Below are 13,715 nucleotides of genomic sequence, written 5' to 3'. Positions count from 1 at the left end.
CTTTAGAGTACATGGAAGAGAATATGGATGACGCAAAATCAAACGGCTCAATGATGAGGGAAAAATGGGCACAGTTCACCTGAAAAATGGGAAAAAGACCACTAAGGAAATGAAGGGAGTAGAACTCGACAAAAAAGTAGAAATAAAGAAGGCTAAGGGGAAAAAACTAGCGAGGGAAGGCACCTAAATGCACAGAAAAAAACAAATGCTTTGCAGAGAGAACCACAGAAACCTGAACCGTGGATGATGAAAGACTGCAGGTCTCACGCTCGCAAGTCGGGCAGAAAGACGCCCTACATGCACGATGGGAACGCTGCCTCAAGCTTTTAAAGAGAGAGTACACTAGGAGGGACATAATCGAAAGGGACGCCCAAGTTTTGTTGAGGACATACGTACCTCGCAAAACATCCTGGTGGAGGGGCGGGGATACCCTTATTATTGAAACAAGATGGACGTCCATCTTTCGTTTCGATAATACAGTCGGGGACGCCCAAATCGTGAAATTTAGGTCGACCTTAGAGATGGACGAACTTAGAGATGGTTGTCCCCAATTTTTGGCGATAATGGAAACCAAGGACGCCCATCTCAGAAACGACCAAATCCAAGCCATTTGGTCATGGGAGGAGCCAGCATTTGTAGTGCACTGGTCCCCTCTGACATGCCAGGACACCAGCCGGGCATCCTAGGGGGCACTGCAGTGGACTTCATAAAATGCTCCCAGGAACATAACTCCTTTACCTTGTCTGCTGAGCCCCCCAAACCCCCCCTAAAACCCACTACCCACAACTGTACACCACTACCATAGCCCTTACAGGTGAAGGGGGGCACCTAGATGTGGGTACAGTGGGTTTGTGGTGGGTTTTGGAGGGCTCGCTTTTTTCTCCACAAACATAACAGGTAGGGAGGGGGATGGGCCTGGGTCCGCCTGCCTGAATTGCACTACACCCACTAAAACTGCTCCAGAGACCTGCATACTGCTGCCATGGACCTGAGTATGACATCTGAGGCTGGCAAAAAATATTTTGAAAGATGTTTCTTGAGGGTGGGAGGGGGTTAGTGACCACTGTGGGAGTAAGGGGAGGTCATCCTCGATTCTCTCTGGTGGTCAACTGGTTATTTCGGCCATCTTTTTGTGCCTTGGTCGTAAGAAAAACAGGACCAGGTAAAGTCGTCCAAGAGCTCGTCAGGGACGCCCTTTTTTTCCATTACGGGTCGAGGACGTCCATGTGTTAGGCACGCCCAAGTCCCGCCTTCGCTACGCCTCTGATATGCCCCCTTGAACTTTGGCCATCCCTGCAACGGAAAGCAGTTGGAGACGTCCAAAATCGGCTTTCGATTATACCGATTTGGATGACCCTGTGAGAAGGACACCCATCTTCCAATTTGTGTCAGGCTGCAGCCAAAGTATATGGGGATGTCTTAGAGAATATCAAAGTTATTTTAAAATATTGGAGTATTTTACAAGTACATGATTGCTCGGTGGATACACAATGCGGGATTACATATTCAAGAAATACTAATTTAAAGGACAGACTTTGTAAATCAGATGTGTAGACATCTTATATGATGTTAATACTGCCCATATGTTAATTTGTCCACAGTTCTATTTGTTCATTCACACTTTGAAGGATCTGTATTTGAAGATCTGAAGACAAGTCAGAAATTCATTTTAAAAGTCTCAACGTTTTGTATATCTATGAATGTTGTGTATGTGATTAGATATCCATGTGATCTCATTTACATACAGTGGGGGAAATAAGTATTTGATCCCTTGCTGATTTTGTAAGTGTGCCCACTGACAAAGACATGAGCAGCCCATAATTGAAGGGTAGGTTATTGGTAACAGTGAGAGATAGCACATCACAAATTAAATCCGGAAAATCACATTGTGGAAAGTATATGAATTTATTTGCATTCTGCAGAGGGAAATAAGTATTTGATCCCCCACCAACCAGTAAGAGATCTGGCCCCTACAGACCAGGTAGATGCTCCAAATCAACTCGTTACCTGCATGACAGACAGCTGTCGGCAATGGTCACCTGTATGAAAGACACCTGTCCACAGACTCAGTGAATCAGTCAGACTCTAACCTCTACAAAATGGCCAAGAGCAAGGAGCTGTCTAAGGATGTCAGGGACAAGATCATACACCTGCACAAGGCTGGAATGGGCTACAAAACCATCAGTAAGACGCTGGGCGAGAAGGAGACAACTGTTGGTGCCATAGTAAGAAAATGGAAGAAGTACAAAATGACTGTCAATCGACAAAGATCTGGGGCTCCACGCAAAATCTCACCTCGTGGGGTATCCTTGATCATGAGGAAGGTTAGAAATCAGCCTACAACTACAAGGGGGGAACTTGTCAATGATCTCAAGGCAGCTGGGACCACTGTCACCACGAAAACCATTGGTAACACATTACGACATAACGGATTGCAATCCTGCAGTGCCCGCAAGGTCCCCCTGCTCCGGAAGGCACATGTGACGGCCCGTCTGAAGTTTGCCAGTGAACACCTGGATGATGCCGAGAGTGATTGGGAGAAGGTGCTGTGGTCAGATGAGACAAAAATTGAGCTCTTTGGCATGAACTCAACTCGCCGTGTTTGGAGGAAGAGAAATGCTGCCTATGACCCAAAGAACACCGTCCCCACTGTCAAGCATGGAGGTGGAAATGTTATGTTTTGGGGGTGTTTCTCTGCTAAGGGCACAGGACTACTTCACCGCATCAATGGGAGAATGGATGGGGCCATGTACCGTACAATTCTGAGTGACAACCTCCTTCCCTCCGCCAGGGCCTTAAAAATGGGTCGTGGCTGGGTCTTCCAGCACGACAATGACCCAAAACATACAGCCAAGGCAACAAAGGAGTGGCTCAGGAAGAAGCACATTAGGGTCATGGAGTGGCCTAGCCAGTCACCAGACCTTAATCCCATTGAAAACTTATGGAGGGAGCTGAAGCTGCGAGTTGCCAAGCGACAGCCCAGAACTCTTAATGATTTAGAGATGATCTGCAAAGAGGAGTGGACCAAAATTCCTCCTGACATGTGTGCAAACCTCATCATCAACTACAGAAGACGTCTGACCGCTGTGCTTGCCAACAAGGGTTTTGCCACCAAGTATTAGGTCTTGTTTGCCAGAGGGATCAAATACTTATTTCCCTCTGCAGAATGCAAATAAATTCATATACTTTCCACAATGTGATTTTCCGGATTTAATTTGTGATGTGCTATCTCTCACTGTTACCAATAACCTACCCTTCAATTATGGGCTGCTCATGTCTTTGTCAGTGGGCACACTTACAAAATCAGCAAGGGATCAAATACTTATTTCCCCCACTGTAGGTCAAACGTCTTGGTTATTTAAAACTCAGCTGATTGAACACTGACTTTGGAGAGAGAGAGAGAGAGAGAAGATTTTCAAGTACCAACAAATGCTATGTGAGACCAAGAAAATGTGGCAGAAAGAGAAATATTTCCCATCATATTAGATGCCAGAGGCTTGATTATAAATAATTTCAAAACCAGTGGCATAGCTATGGGGGGCCACGGGGGCCTGGGCCCCCTCAAATTGGCTCCAAAGCCCCCGGTTTGGGTGGCAGGGGTCCCAACCCCCGCCAGTTAAGGCGTTTGTCCTGCACTGGTGTTTTCAACGCCGTGCAAGCTCGTTTTAATGAAACTGAGCATGCTCAGTTTCATTAAAACGAGCGTACATGGTGCTGAAAACAGGACTGGGCACCAGGCAATGTGAGACCAGTGCAGGACAAATGCTTTAGCTGGTGGGGAATGGGGATCCCAGCCAGCCAAGGTACCTTCCAGCGGCGGCAGTGGGGAAGCAGAAGCGGCGGGGGGGCAGAAGTGGCAGCAGTGGGCCATAATGTGCTCCCCACCTTGGGCTCTGACTCCCCCCCTCCCGTTGAGGTCTGGCTACACCCCTGTTCCAAACATACCTGGACAGGTTGCCTATACATGTGATATCTTATGAACTCCAGAACAAAGCTCTCTTTGGCACAATGCAAGTTCTACTGTAAGCAGAAAATCTGAGAGACAGAGATCACACTGTACATATCCTGGCTTAGGAGTGAGACTCAGTCACTGTCATGATATGCACAAATTAATCCGTTTGGAGACATTTCCCCCAGTAGGAAGCTTAACTACAGGGACAGTTGCATAAACACTGCACATGATTTCTCTTTACTGACCTCTGGTTTCGGACCAGATTGTGTTTTTTCAGACTCAGGCTTAGCTTTTCCATGTGATAAACGTTTCTTTTTAGTACTCCGTGAACTTGGAGCACTTTTTGGTGGCTCTCCTGAAAGTTCAGTTTGTTGCTTCAGAGCACTGAGCTTCTCATGTAAAGAAATAATTCTAAGAACAAAAAAATAAATAAATCAAATGTATCTTCTCTTTGAAATAAAGTATAGCTTTGTTGGCTTAGAATATATTAATATACTAGTAAAAAAGGCCCGTTTCTGACACAAATGAAACGGGCACTAGCAAGGTTTTCCTCGGAGTGTGTATGTTTGAGAGAGTGTATGTGAGAGTGAGAGTGAATGTGCGGGGCTGTGTATGTGAGAGAGAGAGTCTGGGTGCAAGTGTTTCTGTGAGAGAGAGTGTGTGTAAGAATGAGAGTGTGTGCAAGTGCGTATGTGAAACACAGTGTGAGAGAGAGAGAGAGAGTGTGTTTCACATAGATACACTGTGTGCGAGAGAGAGTGTGTGTGAGTGTGTGACACATAGAGAGTGAATGTGATACAGTGTGAGACATAGAGTGTGTGAGAGACAGTGTGTGAGAGAGAGAGTGTGTGTGTGACAGAGATACCTCCCCCCCCCCTCTGGTGTCAGGCCCCCCTCCCTCCCTCTCTCTGGTGTCAGCCCCCCCCCCCCCCCCTCTCTCTCTCTGGTGTCTGAGCGTTACTGTGCAGGACGCTGAGCTCTGGCTGTGCTTCAAGGAACTGACCAATCCTATTTAATAGAATGCACCTCCAGCATTCTGAAGCCGAGAAACCTCGTGTGGTTGGTCACTTCTGCTTGTGACGAACCCAGAAGTACGTGATGTCAATTCAGGAGATGGATACAGAGAGCAGGAATGCCTCAGCCATGCAGTCAGCTTCAGAATGTTGGAGATGCGTTTTATTATATAGGATTATACATTTAGGGCCTGATATTCAGCCAGACCTTGCCCGGGCTTCGGTACTAAATTTCTAGATTTGCAGAGCCGGCTACACCATAGCATGTTAACTGCAATATTCAACACTTAACAGGCTGTGAGGCATGCATAACTATAAGACTGACTTTTATACTGAATATCAGCACTTAACCAGCCAATGCTGTCTCCACCCTGGAACACCCCCCAAAATAGTCGGTGTTGAGATAGGCGCTAACCAGTTGTTTAGAGCAGCACTAACCGGTTAAGTGCCGCTGAAAATGACCGTTTCTCCCCCAACAGGCGATTTAATCACCTTGAATATTGACCCAATAATAACTTAACACTGGATATATGGTTTAAATATTGTTAAGTGGCCCCCTTTTTTGTTTACCCAGTCAGCTAAATTTCAAAGTGCAAATCTGAACATCTGTCAAAGACCTCTATACAGTAAAAAGGTTCGAACTGGATCCAGCTAAATGTCCAAACTCAACAGAGATTCTTTTTTATTTGATTTTGTAAACCTACACGTCCATAAACGGAATTCCAAGGAACAAGAATTTAAAAAAAGATGCTCTTTTCCATAACCAACTAGGAATCGCTAAACTTATAAAATAAACTCAACAACCAAGGAAAAAAGTTAGTTTAACACTAACTAAACATACAGCGCAAATAGATTTCTTTTTTGAAATAATCTTTTCATTAGGGCAAATGAATAGCCATCAATCAAATATGGCATTCATCTAGGAAGGGCAGTAGTCATGGAAAAGAAATACAAGGAGAAGCTGTCAAATTCCTAGTCATTTAACAAGCCCCCTGAGATAGAATATTCTTTTTAGACCTTTTCATATTATATTAAAATATATTCCACTCAATATTCAGCTGGCACCTATTCAAATCCTGGCACTAAATATCCAGACTCTTAAGTTTGCCTGGAATGCAACCAGGTAGGTGTGATATTCAGCCTAACTAGGTAGTGGGCTAAATATCAGGCTACTTATTATGTGTCCTCCCAAATCCCCCATCAAGAATATTCCCCCCTCCCGAACCCCACTTCCCAGAAATTCTTCCCCCAAAGGCCCTGGTGGTTTAGTATCAGGAGGGCTGACGCAATCCCCACTTGCTCCTGCCAGTGCCAGCTCCAGGCTCAAAATGGCTGCCGCAATCTATAGCAGCAGTCTCATAGTATTACTACTAGTACACAAGACTGCCGCTAGAAGTCCTGGCAGCCATTTTGAATCGCATTAGAATGGGCAGGAGCAAATAAGGGATTGCTCCTATCTTCCTTTACATAGACCACCAGAGACTCTTAAGGTAGGCCCGGAAGGCCTACAGAGAGATGGGAGTAGGAGAACATGTTGTGAAGCATTTCAGTTGAGGGGAGGGGGCTGAACATCATTGCTGCCTGGTTAAGACCTGGCTTCAACTTGACTCCTTCCCCAGGCCGCCAACTAGATAGTGCCACAGCAGTTACAGGCAATATCCAGTGGTACTACCAGCTCAACAGGGTTTAACTGGATAGGAGCCTCTCCTGCCTACTTAAAGCCTTTTGAATATTAGGCCCTTTCTACATTTTCCCATATTTGAGTAATATTGCTGCAACATTAGCACTAGAGGTCTTGGCAGCCACTTTTGAGACCCAGTGACAGGAGTGAGTGGGCATCGCTCTCACCCCACTAGACATCAGAGACCTCTGATAAGCCCAGGAACTGGGTCAAGGGTGCTGGTAAGGGCATTGGAGCCCAAGGTTAATTTTTGAGAATTATGGGCCCTGGAGGGAAAGGAAGAGGTAAGTCTAGGGGAGGCTGCCACAAATTGGGGGGGCCTCTAGGGGGGAGCCTTTTTTGTGATGTTGGGAGGGCTTGCTTGAGATGTTGGAGGGGTCCAGTGATGTCTGGGGGTGGGGCTTCCTTATGATGTTGGGGAGGATTGGGGAAATTGGCATCAGGGTGAGGATGTGATGGGGTGCAAAGCTTGGATCATGGACTAGTGATATTAGAATACTGCTCCCACATTTATATGGGGGTGGAAGGAAAGTACATTTTCCCCCATGTCCTGCTTTCTAAAATTGCTGTTCTCTCTGGATGTGGAGGGGCTTGATCACGCAACTCTACCTATTTTACAGGCAGAACTTGTGGCCACAAGCGGGGGCTTGGTTGTGATGTTGGGGTGGGGGTGGGGGTGCTTCCTTGTGATGATGGAGAGGATTGGGGAAATTAGCATTGGAGTGGGGACATGATGTGGGGTGCCAGTGCTGGGATTATGGAACAGTGATTTTAGAATACTGCTCCCATGACTTTGTGGGGATGGGAAGTAAATTTTTGCCCCCCACATCCAGCTTTCTAAAATTGCTGTTCTCTCTGGATGTGGAGGGGCTTGATCATGCAGCCCTGTTCACTGTTCCCTCTAAGCTGCGCGGGGGTCCTCCAACTGCATTTCTGCCATTGGAGAGTGGTGCTTCAAAATTGTGTTTTCCAGTGGCGTTCCTAGGGTGGCTGACACCCGGGGCGGATCGCCGATGCGACACCCCCCTAGCGAAATGATGGACACCCCCCTGGGTGCATATTTACCTGCTGGGGGGGTGCCGCGCGTCTGTCGGCAACGCTCGTTCCCTGCTCCCTCTGCCCCGGAACGGGTTACTTCCTGTTCCGGGGCAGAGGAAGCAGGGAATGAGCGTTGCCGACAGACGTGTGGCACCCCCCCCCCAGCGGCGAAATGACACCCCCCCCCCCCCCCCGGGTGCATCTTTAGCTGCTGGGGGGGTGCCGCGCGCCTGTCGGCTTTGCTCATTCCCTGCTCCCTCTGCCCCGGAACAGGAAGTAACCCGTTCCAGGGCAGAGGGAGCAGGGAACGACCGTTGCCGACAGACGCACGGAACCCCCCCACCACCACCACCACCACCACCAGCGGCGTGCACCCGGGGCGGACTGCCCCCCCCCCCCCCCCCCCCCCCCTTGGTACGCCACTGGTGTTTTCAAACACTAGGGACAGGCAGGTTCCTTGGAGTCCTGCAGAGCTTGCCTGGCTCTTACTATTAAAATTGTAATAGTGAAACAGCACCCTCTACTGGCAGAACTGTCGGTGGAGGACTCCCACTCAACTTAGAGGGAACAGTTTGCCCTGTTCCTATTTTATGAGAGGCTTTATGTTTGGCAGGACCTCTTGTAAGAGACAGTGTGAGAATTACTGATTGGACATTTGAATTCTTCTGTACACATCCTTTCTAAAATCTACCTCCACATCAGATAAAAGGTATATTAAGCAGATATCATGTCTTCCTTCTTTGTAAATAGCAAATATTCCCTTACGGGGGAAAAGGCACAAGAGGCAGAGGATTTATAGAAAATCTTTATTTTTGTCGTTGCTTCATATCACTATCAAACTGTAAATTAACAGAAAGAGTTTGGAGTAACATAGTAATGACCAAAATAGGCCTTGCAGTATTCAGGAGGGATTTTCATTTTCCTCTGCCATCACATAGCCCAGGTCCACATTACGTTGTCAACACATTTAAGCATTTCTATAACTTGTACTTGAAAGTTTTGACAGGATATTTGTTAACAATAATAATGTATTGGTTTTGCAAAACATACCTAGCAAGAGGAATCCACAAATAGCCACAAAACATATCAGTTATACTGCAAGTCTTCAAGTTCGTAATTTCAACACAGTCCGTGTTGTAAGCATACAGCAACATAATCTAAAAAAGAAAAGTATCTCTTAATAATAATACAGCTGTGAAATTTCTGCCATCAGCAAGTGAAGTGTAGAAAATACAATGGAATCTTATTCAGACTGTCGGTCAATATTCAGATGTTGATATCAATGCGCCTTAGTAAAAAGGACCCCCGTTGGTCATGACCTTAAATGGGGTCATGAAACCTGCATTTGGGGTTGCAATCTAGGTGGGTACTCCATAGGACATCATTGTCCTGCACCAGCTGAGGGTCACACACTTCCTGTAACTGTGTGAATTGGTGTTGTGGCTGCAGAAATATTGGCGAGTGCTGCCTCAGAGGGAACTGGCTAAATGCAACATATGCTTTACAAATGCTGCAAGTACAAATGAGATTTCATTATCTAGCATAAAACCAATGTAGTTCAGTCATACCATTAACTCGTCTTTGGGTGGTCTTTCTAATGATGGAAGGTACCACTGAATACAAAGTTCTTTCTTCGAAGAATTGGTTGCCACCATGTTATCATTGGCTAATTCATTCACTTTTGACATTTCTTCAGGTTTATTATTTTGTAGAGTTGTCTGTAAAAAAAAAAAAAGAATAGTTAAGCTCTGGAACCCATTACTGGAAGATGTGGTAACAGCAGTTAGCATATCTGGATTAAAAAAAGGTTTGACAAGTTCCTGGAGGAAAAGTCCATAGTCTCTTATTGAGGTAGACATGGGGGAAGTCACTGCTTGCCCTGGGATTGGTAGCATGGAATGTTGCTACTCTTTCCGACTCTGCATGGAATGTTGCTATTAATTGGGTTTCTGCCAGGTACCTGTGACCTGGATTGGCCACTGTTAAAAGCAGGGTACTGGGCTAGATGGACCATTGGTCTGACCCAGTATTACTATTCTTATGTTCTCACAATTTTAGAAAAGCTCTTTTCTTTATACCATTTTTTGGCACCATTTATAGAATTTGGCCCCGAGTCTATGCACACATTAAGTTTGTATGTTTGCTTCTGTGTGCATTCATCAGTGTCTATTTTGTCTTTATAAAATAAGCGTATACCCCTGGATTCTATAAATAGTGCCTAAAGTTAAGCGAGGAAGTTTATGCGCGGTGTTCATTTCCGTGTTATTTGGTCAGTTGACACTCAACACTAGGAATCAATTAATTGGCCTTAACAAGTGATAACTGAAGCCAATTAATTGTTATGCACGGAAATGTCTTACGAGAGACACCATGCCCAGCTTTCATTGTACAGAACTCCAAAATGGGCATGGCCACAGGAAGGGCATGGGTAGGTCAGGGGTATGGCTGGAAGTTAGGCGCAGTATTATAGAATACATACTTTATCGCGTGTAACTACTAGGACTTAGGCATGAGCATTTACACCAGCTTATGACTGGCGTAAATGCTCGTGCCAAGATTAAACACGGAAATCCTCGCTCAACGCAAATTCTATAATGGCAGCACCATACAGTACTGCTGTTATAGAATTCACGCTCAGCAGTGATCATAACAGGGCCTAACTTCGAGCGCCATTTACAGAATCTGGCCTAAAACAAGTGTCTTTTTCAAGTTTGTTTAGGAGTCCTGTTACAAAAATCACCTCTAAAACAGTGAAATAATATAGTACCACACAGCTACTTGAAGTGTAAAAGTGCAGATAACAGCTTCTTACAATGCAGTTTGTGTCATAAAGTACGGTTTTATAGAATGTATTAGGGATGTGCAGGCAAAAACATTTCTTGTATCCCACATTTTCCCAGCTTATGCGGGCTCAATGTGGCTAACAAAGTTACAAGAAAATTACATAATACAACAGGAGAAAATCGTTCCAGTAATAGGATACAAAGAAGTACAGAGGAGCTAAAATAAGAGAATACGGGTGGGAAAACAGGAGCAACCGAGGAGAAGCTGACAGAGGGTAAAGAGCAGGTAAACTACCAAAACGGGAAAAAAGGAGGTTAAACAACATTGCTGACTTCGGGGTAGGCTTTAGTAAACAAATACGTTTTTAACAGTTTTTTAAAAGTTTGATGATCCGATGACTCTTTCAAGAGTCTCGGCAAAGCATTCCAGGTTCGTTGGCTGATGAACGAGAAGGACTAGGGGGCATGCGATGAAACTACAGTGTAGTAAATTTAAAACAAATTGGAGAAAAGTTTTCTTCACCCAACGCGTAATTAAACTCTGGAATTCGTTGCCGGAGAACGTGGTGAAGGCGGTTAGCTTGGCAGAATTTAAAAAGTGGTTAGACGGTTTCCTAAAGGACAAGTCCATAACCGCTACTACATGGACTTGGGAAAAATCCACAATTTCGGGAATAACATGTATAGAATGTTTGTACATTTGGGAAGCTTGCCAGGTGCCCTTGGCCTGAATTGGCCGCTGTCGTGGACAGGATGCTGGGCTCAATGGACCCTTGGTCTTTTCCCAGTGTGGCATTACTTATGTACTTACGTAAGGAAGAAGCATAGAGCATCTTGTATTTCAGATTCCTGCATGAAGGATAGTGCAGGTTAAGATAAGTTCTAGATGACACCATGGAATTTCCTGCAGGTAAATCAATCAAATCATACATATACACTGGTGTTTCGCTGTAAATGATCTTGTGAGTTAAGGCACAGATCTTGAAATCAATACGGTCCTTAATGGGAAGCCAGTGAAGTCTCACACGAAGAGGCTGCGCACTGTCGAAGCGTGATTTACCAAAGAACAGTCTGGCTGCGGTGTTTTGAACCGTCTGGAGCTTCTTTACAATATAGTGTGTACAACCAGCGAAAATGCCACTGCAGTAGTCGATGTGGCTTAAGACCAGTGAATGAATCAGGGTTCGAAAAATATCTTTGGTTTCTTGTGTCATTTGTAGGCTTTTCCATTTTGATTTGTTTTGTTTTTATAATTGTTTTCTTTAGGGCACAACTGGACAAATAAAACACTGATGCAACAGGAAACAAGCCCAGAGGTGGAGTGAATATGCTCAAGGCTGCCATGAACTGGCTCCTCCTGGTCCAGTCAGGAAACGGAATGCAAGATTACCATAAATACAAGACCTAGCTATGTATTTGCTGTCTTCAGTAAATTCTGAAGAGACAGTGCTGGGGCACTGCAAGGCTATGGGAGCTGATAAGTGGTGAAGGGAATGGGTGAGAGTGCATGGCAGAAAGGAAGAGGGAGACAATGACAGGGAAGGAGAGAGGAGACACAGAGAGCACGCTTGGGGAGAAGGGACAGGAGAGGAAGGGGGAAAAAATAATGCCTGAGACAGAAACAAGGGAAGAAATGAGAATGCCATGCTAGCTGGTGGGAGATGAGAGTGAGATAGAATGCTGGGCAGAATGGAGGAGACAGAGAATGATTTGCTAGAGAAACACAGTGGGTGCTTGAGGGAGAAAGGAAACAGGAAGAGAGAAAGTATGACGGAGGAGAAGGGGACAGGATGAGACAGTGCTGGGAGGGGGGAGCGAAGGGAAGGTGGCAAGTGGATATGGGGGGGGGAGGGGATGGAGACGAAAGATAGAAAGAGAGAGAGAGTGTGAGTGTGCCAGGGTAGGAAGGAGAAGAGACAATGCCTGAATGGGATGGGGTAGGGTGGGAGGGCCAAATGTTGGGGCTGCTGGAAATATTTTACAGGTATCTTCTACTTTGATACTGATTTACTGATATTCAATAAGGATGTTTCAAAGTCTTTCGAAAGCCCAGAGTCAATGTTTATCAAGAATTTATTTCTCAGAAATGAAACAAATTGGTAAATCAAGTCATATATTTCACAAAGTTATGAAAAGAGAAATAAAATGTGCATAATTTGTTAATTTACAAAACTGAAAATACAACTTTTTAATAAATGCTTTATGGAGATCACTTGGCTTCTTTGTTTTTCCATCAACCAATTTCAAAAGAGGAATAATTTCATGTGAGCATACATGTGATGAGTGCCTCACCCCTCCCCCAAAAGATTCAGCTGTCAAAATGCAAAAATATTGAAATTGGAAATCTTGAGTCATTAAAACCCTTAAAATGTTACTCTAAAAGGCAAGAAAGGTTAGCCTTCATTAAAAGAAATTAAAAAAAACCTTCAAGCTTGTTAGCTGTGAAAATGTCTGATTATACATGCCCAGCATACACCTGTTGTCAGCTGTATGACAGGTACAAGTAGAACACTAATTATTCACAAAAAACAACAGAGAAGAGTTAAACCATCTTAATGTAATTGTGATTATGTATTTCATGTGTGACTCAACTTTGCTCACTTACAAATTTCAAAGACACATCTTCACTAAAGATAACAGGGTCCTAACTCAACCGCATGCGAACAGGCCCTTGAAAAAGACGCAATGCATATTTTGTAGGTGGTAAGGGCCAGTGGCGTAGCAGGGGGGGGCGGGAAGGGCGGTCCGCCCCGGGTGTCAGCTCAGGGGGGTGCTCCCTGCCAGCTCCCCCCCCTCTGCGCATCGACACCCCCCGACCAGCTCCCGCACCCTACCTTTAAAAAAAATATCGGAATCTGAGGCGAGGCCTTGCGCCTGCCCTGCACGTAAAAGAAATGTGGACCGTCGGGCCTTCCCTCGCTCTATCTGTCCCGCCCTCCGCTGACGCAACTTCCTATTTCCGCAAGGGCGGGACAGACAGAGCGAGACAAGGCCCAACGGTCCACATTTCTTTTATGTGCAGGGCAGGCGTGAGGCCTCGCCTCGGATTCCGATATTCTTTTTAAAGGTAGGGTGCGGGAGCTGGTCGGGGGAGGGGGGTGTCAATGCGCCGAGGGGGGTGTGTCATCGTGCTGCACCCGGGGGGGGTGGTGCAACGGCGAACCGCCCCACCCCGGGTGGCAGCCCCTTTGCTATGCCACTGGTAAGGGCTCCCGTGTTATCTGTGTGCTAACAAGTTAGTGTGTGGT

General features: G+C 45.6%; 1 protein-coding gene across 1 annotated transcript in view; it reads right to left on the bottom strand.

Moving 5' to 3' along the window:
* Positions 1-13,715, bottom strand: part of LOC115477790 (cilia- and flagella-associated protein 54-like) — a 223,810-nt gene that overhangs the window by 11,374 nt on the left and 198,721 nt on the right. Inside the window, exons 44-46 of the mRNA XM_030214872.1 lie at positions 9,253-9,402; positions 8,735-8,841; positions 4,198-4,363 (exon numbers count right to left, since the gene is read on the bottom strand). Coding sequence (XP_030070732.1) covers positions 4,198-4,363; positions 8,735-8,841; positions 9,253-9,402 — 423 coding nt within the window. The remainder of the gene's footprint in view (positions 1-4,197; positions 4,364-8,734; positions 8,842-9,252; positions 9,403-13,715) is intronic.

The sequence above is a fragment of the Microcaecilia unicolor genome, chromosome 9 (assembly GCF_901765095.1).
Source record: "Microcaecilia unicolor chromosome 9, aMicUni1.1, whole genome shotgun sequence".
Taxonomy (NCBI): Eukaryota; Metazoa; Chordata; class Amphibia; order Gymnophiona; family Siphonopidae; genus Microcaecilia; species Microcaecilia unicolor.
This window is presented reverse-complemented; position numbering and strand designations above follow the sequence as displayed.